General features: G+C 42.3%; 1 protein-coding gene across 1 annotated transcript in view; it reads left to right on the forward strand.

Annotated features, from left to right (window-relative positions):
* The window catches only part of LOC118361555 (cadherin-10-like), a 55829-nt gene extending 47047 nt beyond the window's left edge, over nucleotides 1-8782 (forward strand). Inside the window, exons 8-12 of the mRNA XM_035741577.2 lie at nucleotides 463-599; nucleotides 4278-4399; nucleotides 4496-4604; nucleotides 4804-5052; nucleotides 7691-8782. Of these exons, the coding sequence (XP_035597470.1) occupies nucleotides 463-599; nucleotides 4278-4399; nucleotides 4496-4604; nucleotides 4804-5052; nucleotides 7691-8184 (1111 nt within the window). The 3' untranslated portion in view covers nucleotides 8185-8782. The remainder of the gene's footprint in view (nucleotides 1-462; nucleotides 600-4277; nucleotides 4400-4495; nucleotides 4605-4803; nucleotides 5053-7690) is intronic.
* The last annotated feature ends 491 nt before the right edge of the window (nucleotides 8783-9273 follow it).

The raw sequence follows: 9273 nt of genomic DNA on the forward strand, positions 1-9273 counted from the left end.
TCCACACATATCGTGCCTGTCTGTTTGTGTATTTTTCTGTCTGTGTATCTGTCTGTCTGTCTCCCTCATGGAGACAACCCGGTCTCTGCTTGTGCAGCATGGGAGGATTGTGTTGCAAATTATGAAATGTCAGTGGAATATGTAAGTTGACAGTGATAAATGAGACAGCAGTATATAAGGATTCATAATTTCTTGACAAAAGAAACAGAAGGAGAGGAATGATATGTACTGTGGGGACCAAAAATGTGTGATTTGTAATGTATTTTCTCATAGTCGGGTGTTGTTATTCTCTAATGTAATGGATCACAAGAAACAGGGACAGCCTTGTGCAAATAGCGTACTGTATGGGGAAATAAATAATGTCCAGATTCTTTAATTTGATTAATGTGTAAATTATGCATATATTAAAAAAATATTGATATTTTTACACAATCAAAATTATGTATTTGTATTTCTCTGCAGATACTCCATTGACCGCCATACCGATCTGGAGAGACTATTCAACATTGATTCTGTAAATGGCACCATTACAACACTGAAAGCCCTCGACAGGGAGATGTCCAAATGGCATAACATCTCTGTTGTTGCAACTGAAATAAGTAAGATTATAATCCCTTTTCTTTACCTTATTTTGCAAAAAATGTCTATGCATGTGTCAAGAAGCCGAGGTCTAAATGTAATGTGGCCGAACTACGCCAACTAGGTGTCGTTATAAGCCCAAGGAACTCAGATAAATTAGGATAAGACAACAAGACATCCGCAGCCCAGTAGCGATTGCGTGCTCTAAAACACAGAGAAAACTGGCCAGCGCCTCGTCCCACAGATATGTGCACCCTGGCACGAGTGTGCAAAGTTGGCAAAAGTTTTAAACGTATAAAATCAAGAAAAAAAAAGTTAAAAAACAAGGGTAGCTGTGTAATATTCAAGTAAAAACGGTGCAATGTGCAAATAACACTAAATCAACACACTATAGCTAACCAACCGAGCCCAGCAGCCAATCCTTGCAAGGACCCATAGCCGGCACTATAATCGGTTCATCTTCCACTACATAGAATTGACAAAGTCTACTTACAATTTTCCTGGGTAGCTGGCTCCAACCGATCGGACCAGGAAGTGTGTAGTTTGGCTTCATACACAAGTGCTGCTACACTTCAGGCTTCAGGATGGCTGGCTTGGTCAATCTGGCGTCGGCTCAGAGTGATATCCAAGGCTTTCCACTCCAGTCGTTCCACATCCGCATATATACGGTCACAACCAGGATGGACAACCCCTGTCCCAACCCAATAGGTCCACATCAAAGAGCCACTTATCAGACCCAATTGTCCGATGGGATTCTCATTAGGAAGTTCAGTGTTCACGGCGGGAGCGAGTAATTTGGAAGAAAACTAAAATAAACATGCAAATACAATGTCATGGATTCATCAATGTTTCAGGGTGGGCTAATCAGTCTGCAATAATGTGAGTCTTTCCAATTCCACAGTAAATCAAAGTTTATTGTTCACAGCAGCATGACATCCCCCAATTGCATGCCAATTGCATGCTCCCTCAAAACTGTGGCATTGTGTGACAAAACTGCACATTTTAGAGTGGCCTTTTATTGTCCCCAGCAAAAGGTACACCTGTGTAATGATCATACTGTTTAACCAGCTTCTTGATGAGCCACACCTGTCAGGTTGATGGATTATCTTGGCAAAGGAGAAATGTCCACTAACAGGGATGTAAACAAATATATGCACAACATTTGAGAGAAACATGATTTGCTACTATGTAAATGTTACCTCAACAGGGGTATAGAAACCTGTTTGCCATACAGGCAATCTAAATAGGCAAATACCTTAGTGGCTCTGTTGCACTCCTCTGAGATCACGCTGACAGATTAGCTTTGCCCATTTAAAGCCCCTACTTGGATAAACTTCTTTTTTTTTTCCTTTAACGCCTAAAAGCCCCTTAATATTCTCTTTTCATTAACCATACTTGAAATCACCATTGGGACCTTTACACTTAGGCACACAGCGTGCCCTGTGGTAAAATGGCATCATCATATTTGTTTTCCTAAAACCTGTCCTTTGAGTAACTGAACACTGCTTCTAAAAACCCAATCCTGACAACTATTGCCAAATGTCAGGCAGCTGAGGGCCACCTGGCCAGCCCCTTGTCCCATAGATTTGTGCGCTCCGGCAAGAATGTGCAAAATTATCAAGAGTTTTAACTTTATAAAATAAAAACAACAAAGGGAACCTATGCAATATTGAAGTAAAAATTGTGAAATGTGCAAATAACGCTAAATTACCACATAACTTAGCTAATATTAGCACTATAGCCAACCAACCAAGCCCTGCAGCAAGTCCAATGTGGAACTGTAGCCGACACTATAATTGGTGTATCTTCCACTACATAAAATAGACTAAGTCTACTTAAAATCTTCCTGGGTAGCGGGCACCAGCCCACTGACCTGGGATGTATCAGTGCTGCTACACTTCCTGGCTTCGTCAACCTGGCATCGGTTTGGTTTATATACACAGTGTTCTGCTGCAGTCTTTCTACATCTGCATATATGTGGTCACAACCAGGATGGACAACTCCTGTTCCAGCCTCATAGGTCCACACAGACAATGCCCACAGTTTCAGTTGGCTCAAAGGGCTGCTCATCAGAACCAGTTGTCCAATGGGAGCCTCGTTAGGAGTATTAGGAGAAAACTAAAATAAACATGCAACTACAACTTAATATCTGAATGAATGTTTCAGGCAATTGTGTAGCATAATCAGTCTGCAACAATGTGAGTCTTTCCAATGCTACTGCAAAAAAAAAAAAAAATACTCTTCAATCTACACACAATACGCCATAATGACAAAACAAAAACAGGTTTTAATTTTTGTGGGCAAATTTATTTACAATAAAACACAGAAGTATTGAGACCCTTTGCTATGAGACTCGAAATTGAGCTCTGGTCCATTCGTTTTCCATTGGTCATCTGTGAGATGTTTCTACAACTTGATTGAGCAATTGGGGGAGAAGGGCACTGATCAGTGAGGTGAACAAGTATCCGATGGTCATTCTGACAGAGCTCCAGAGTTCCTCTGTGGAGATGGGGGAACCTTCCAAAAGGGCAATCATCTCTGCAGCACTCCACCAAATCAGGCCTTTGTGGAAGAGTGGCCAGACTGAAGCCACTCCTCAGTAAAAGGCACAATGGTCTACTTGGAGTTTGTCAAAAGGCAACAAAAGGACTCTCAGACCATGAGAAACAAAATGTTCTGTTCTGATGAAACACAGATTCAACTCTTTGGCCTAAATGCCAAGCATCACGTCTGGAGGGGACCACGCACCACTCATCATCTGGACATTACCATCCCTACGGTGAAGCATGGTGGTGGCAGCATCATGCTGTGGGGATGTTCTTCCATGGCAGGGACTGGGAGACTAGTCAGGATCGAGGGAAAGATGACCAGAGAAAAGTACTGAGAGATCCTTGATCAAAACATGCTCCAGGACCTCAGACTGGGGCGAAGGTTCACCTTCCAAGAGGACAACGACCCTAAGCACACAGCCAAGAAAACGCAGGAGTAGCTTCAGGACAGGTCTCTGAACGTCCTTGAGTGTCCCAGCCAGAGCCCGGACTTGAACCCGATCAAACATTTCTGGAAGCACATGAAAATAGCTGTGCAGCGACACTCCCCATCCAACCGGACAGAGCTTGAGAGGATCTGCAGAGAAGAATGGGAGAAACTCCCAAAGTACAGGTGTGCAAAGCTTGTAGCATCACACCCAAGAAGACTCAAAGCTGTAATCACTGCCAAAATTCAACATAGTACTGAGTGAAGGCTCTATATACCTATGTCAATGTGTTTTTTATATATATATACATTTGCTAACATTTCTAAAAAAAAATGTTTGCTTTGTTATTATGGGGTATTATGTGTAGATTGATGAGTGGACAAAACAAGTTTATCCTTTTTGAGAATAAGGATGAAACGTAACAACATGTGAAGAAAGTGAAGGTGTCGGAATACTTTCCTTTACGTTCTTTTTTTGTTAACTGTGCTAATGTTAACTTCAGGGATATTTCAATTTTACTGTACGAGCTCCGGACTACTGCTGTTTTTCTGTTCTACCTGATAATGAATTGCACCCACCTGGTGTCACTGGTCTAAATCAGTCCCTGATTAGAGGGGAATCATTTTTTAAAAAGCATTGTAACTGGCTTTGAGGTCCAGATATGAATTTGAGGGGGTCTACTCTATGGGCCAACTAACACATTTTCAAACTTCTTGTTTAGGTAACCCCCGCCAAACCACTCGAGTCCCAGTGTTCATACGGGTCCTGGACGTAAACGACAATGCACCTGAATTTGCCATGTATTACGAGACATTTGTCTGTGAAAATGTCAAATCTGGACAGGTACAGTAGATGTATGACATCATAATACTACAAATGGTGAAGAAAAGCCTGACGAAACATGTGTTTTCCCATTCCTTTTTGTTTCACTATCCACAGCTGATTCAGACAATAAGTGCGGTTGACACGGATGAGCCCCTTGTTGGACATAAGTTTGTCTTCAGTATGAGCTTCTCCAATCCAAATTTCACCATCATTGACAATGAAGGTAGCTAATGTTAGCCTTGTGCTTTTTATCTGGACATTATCTGGTCTTAGTTGTGTGAGTTGTATTGACAATTTTACTTTGTTGTAACCTACGGAGCTGCAATGTCACAATCATTACTGGGAACATTTGTTCTAAACATTAGAAACAACCTTACATTTCTCATATCCCCTTTTCCTTCCCTCTGCGATTCACCCCTTAGATAACACAGCCAGGATCATCACTCGAAGGGGAGGATTTAGCCAGCGTGAGATGAATACATACCTACTGCCCGTGGTGATCTCAGACAATGACTACCCTATCCAGAGCAGCACCAGCACTTTGACTGTGAACGTGTGTGCCTGCGACAGCCGGGGGAACGTGCAATCCTGCAACACAGAGGCTCTGCTGTCTGCCGGGCTGAGCACTGGAGCTCTGGTGGCTATCCTGCTCTGTGTCATCATCCTCTTGAGTAAGTATCACTATCAATCATACTGGTAAAGTCAACCGTTGCGTAACAAACTACACCCTATTCCCTGTTGTTACGAACCAGCTTGTAGCCAGTAACAAAGAGAGAGACAACGCAGAAATAAAGAAATAACAAACGTATTCATTAAACAAAGTAAACTATATCCAAATAACAATGGTGTGTGTGTAGTCAGTAGTCAATAGTGTAAGTGAGTGGATGTGTTCAAAGATTGTGATAATGAGGGGTATTGAGGGGTGTTCACACACGCAAGAAACGCCACCCAAAAATGCCACAACAAAAAACACCAGTGTGTTTGAGGAGACTCTCCCACACAATCTACGGGGAGAAAGGTGTATTTATCCCCGGGACACACCCGGGACCAGGTAGTGTCCCATTTTGCTGACAACCCTCCCGGCTCCACCCACCGACATCCTATTAGGGAAAACAAGAGCAAAGAGAAAGCATTCGGCAGACAGAGTGGGAGGGTCGTCACACTGTGTTGAGCCCGTAAGGCTTTGGTCATATGTAGTGCACAATATAGGAATATGGTGCCATTTGGGAGACGCCCAACTCAAACTGAGTCAGAACTTAAGTACTATTCTTAATTCTGAACATACAGTACTGTACAGTAGCACACAGCAATCCAAGTCACTTATTACAAAGCTGAAGCAATTATTCTAGGCTGTGTTGGACTCTACCACTAAACATGTAATGAACTGGTCTGTAGCCACAAATATCCTGGAATATAATGTGATAACACCCTACGGAGTGAGAAAGGACTTCATTTGCACCCGTTAGGCACTGGCTAGCTCCTTCTTTTTCTCTGCTGTGAGTCCTTCGACAGCACTTAAATCCTCTGTGCTACTTCTGTGCTATTCTTTTGTGTTATTCCTTTCATCATCAAACTTCTTCAACTAAAGAAAGTTTAAAGTAGGGCCACTCACTGAGACATTACTTTGCCGGCTGCATGTGTAAATAGTGTGTTTCCTCATGAAAATGGCGCAGCAGGATGAAAGCTTTTATTATTGGTTATATCCACTTGACAAAAAGGTATTTGTGTTTTTCCCTGCTAAAGTAGGTCACATCCTATTTCCTGGCATCCTAAAGCACCACTTCAGCCTCCTTTGTGAGCTAATGCAGTACGTAAAAGCACAAAGTGCAAAACAGAAAGTGTGCATGTCTTTTTCCCCAGCAAAAAGCAAAAGATATGTAGTGCTTATGTTCAAGGGGATATCAATAAGTAATGGGCAAAAAGATGACTTTGAACCTGGTATTGCACTTGGCCAAGCATAACCCCAGTGCCATCTAAACAGCATAATCCATGAGCCTATTAATGATGTTGAAATATTCAATTATCCAATTAAAGGTCATGAGTGACTTAATAGCAACATAAATACCAATCCACTGAGTTTTGTTTGTGTACTCTGCTTTGCGTTATGGCTAAGAACAGCCCAGTGTTATTCATGGTAATGCACAGGTTCTCATGTTTTATTGCATAAATGAGTGTGTGTGCTATTCCTCCTCCTCACTCAATAATGCAGAGACCCAGCTCATCTGTTGATGTGTTCACCTGTTCATCTGTGCTCTCTTCCTTTCTCTTCCTGTTCCATGATCTCCACCCAACTTGAATCTTGCTCACATCCTTGCCTAGCCACTGATCCCTCGCTAGCAAATTAACTATTGACATTTCTTCCACTGCATGCTGTGCTTGTTCCTTCTCACAGTCCCCCTTCACTTGTCTGTCTGACACTGGAGAGAGCTCTACTGTAGCTCTGGCTTCTGGCTCACTCAGATTGGAAGTGCTGAAGGTTGAACCCCATGTTTGCCTCTTGAGTGAAATATCATGACATCTGCTCATTATCCGATGGTTTTCTCACTTGAACCCCTCTGACAGGCTGTCTAATTCACCTCCACTACGCCTCTGACAGGCAGGCAGGCAGTAGGCGCTGAGCTGGAACAGTTTGCGCTCCTCCTCCACACTGCACCACACCCCTCCATGCCACCCAACACTGGGGTATCAGTCAGAAAGGCCTGGTAACTGGGCCTCTAAAGAGCCACTCCTTCAGAGACCTTTGTAATTAACACCTGGGTGGGAGGCAGGTAGAGTACTACAGCACCTGCTGAGGGGTGGGAAAGAGGAGGAGGAGGGGAATGAGGAGGAGGCCCCATTGTAAGGGAATTGTTTTTCCTCTCGATTTACTCCTTTTTCATGAAAATAATGAGCAACAACATAAATCCAATGTTCTCATAGTGCCACTGGATGCAAATTCCTCCTTCAGCTGGTAAGTTTGGATTTAAAGTCCTGCTCAGGAATAAAAATAGAATAAGATGCATTTAATTATGTGAGTAAGGGTAGTCTGTCTTGAGAATGAGAAAAACAAAGGGCTAATTCAAGTGCTACAGATTTTCTACAGTGAATTTGATGTTAAGGGGAAAAGCGAAAGAAAAGCTTGTTCTGCTCAATCTTTAATAAAAGGAGGTGAGTGCCCAAGGTAGTGCAGCGTATTTATCACGGATAGCAAATGTCTTTCTCTCCGGTGTGTATTCCTGAGTTTACTTAATGAATGACGGAGCACACTCTTCTTCTCTCCCATCTCATACTCAAGTTTTAATCTCTCTGTCTGTCTGTCTGTGTGTGTAGTGATCGTGGTGCTGTTCGCTGCCCTGAGGAGGCAGCAGAGGAAGAAGGAGCCTCTGATCATCTCCAAAGAGGATGTGAGAGACAATGTTGTCAGCTACAACGATGAGGGGGGCGGAGAGGAGGACACCCAAGCCTTTGATATTGGCACACTGCGCAATCCAGAGGTGATGGACGCTAAGAAGCTGCGCAGGGACATCATCCCAGAGATGCTGTTTCCCTTCGGGAGGACATCACCTATAAAGGATAATGCCGACGTCAGAGACTTCATTCACGGGAGGCTCCATGAGAACGACTCGGACCCCACCGCGCCCCCGTATGACTCCCTTGCCACCTACGCCTACGAGGGGAGCGGCTCGCTAGCCGAGTCCCTCAGCTCCCTGGAGTCTGGAGCTACGGAGGGGGACCAGGAGTACGATTACCTAAGCAACTGGGGACCGGCGTTCAAAAAACTAGCGGATATGTATATAGGGAAGGACACGGAGAGAGAAACCTAGATTACAGTTAGGGCTGTACTACCGGAGCCCATCATCAATGACATGTATTGATAATCTCTCTCACACACTATCCTGCAACCGATCCATTGATTCATATGGCTGGTCAAGTAGAATTCATGAATTAAACATTAAACTCACTACTGGTGGTGATATTCCTCACGGTTTTACTGTTTTTGGTTATAATCAGTAAAGATGCCTTTGAATTTTAAGAAATGTTGTGAACAATGGTATGGACAATGTGTTTTGTAACTGAGGAGTGAGATAGTCTTGTATACTATCAATGTTTATTGGAGAAAAAAAATGCATTTCCTGCAAAGTAAATTTGAAATAGATACATGTATGAAATGCTTTTCCATGATGGACATACTATATCCTATTCGCCATCTTTGTTTGGCAAGCAATGTTCATGTTAATGGTTGGTTAGGTTTATTCTGTGGATCCATTTCATCATATACTGTAGGTGTATGATGTAATAAGGACGTGTACGTTGTAGGGTAACTGTCACACACTGAATTCATGTTGTTTGAATGCCAAGTCATATTGTTTTATATTTATATTTTTATACTTCTTTTCTTAATAAAAAAATTAAGAAGCTTCACATTTTCATACATTTTTCATAGAGTTTCAAGGTTTATTAGTAGTATTTTATGAATCACACAGTTAACGCCTTGGCCTCTATAAAATACAAGTTGATACATCATATCAGTGGAATTTGATAATATAGAAGTTCCACAATATTCAGCACACCAAACACATTGTAAATATAACGTTTTCACATCTGAAGTATGGGAAACTAGGCATGAGCTACAACCACCACCTCAATTTATTGTTAGCCACTATGGTGCAATGTAAATCAGATGGCAGTAGTATATTAGCAATATGAGTATTGCTAGGGAGGTTCCACTTTACATATACAGTATGATCAATAACTCTCGACTTTCTCTTTGTGGACAAAAAAAAACATGATTTAATTTCTTTGCCCAATTATGGATATTGTATCTGCATGCATATTTTGAGACGAGTGGAATGAAAACTAATACAGCCAGTGCTTTTGACCCAAAATGGCACAATATTCCCTACCTAGTGCAC

The sequence above is a fragment of the Oncorhynchus keta genome, chromosome 28 (assembly GCF_023373465.1).
Source record: "Oncorhynchus keta strain PuntledgeMale-10-30-2019 chromosome 28, Oket_V2, whole genome shotgun sequence".
Classification (NCBI taxonomy): Eukaryota; Metazoa; Chordata; class Actinopteri; order Salmoniformes; family Salmonidae; genus Oncorhynchus; species Oncorhynchus keta.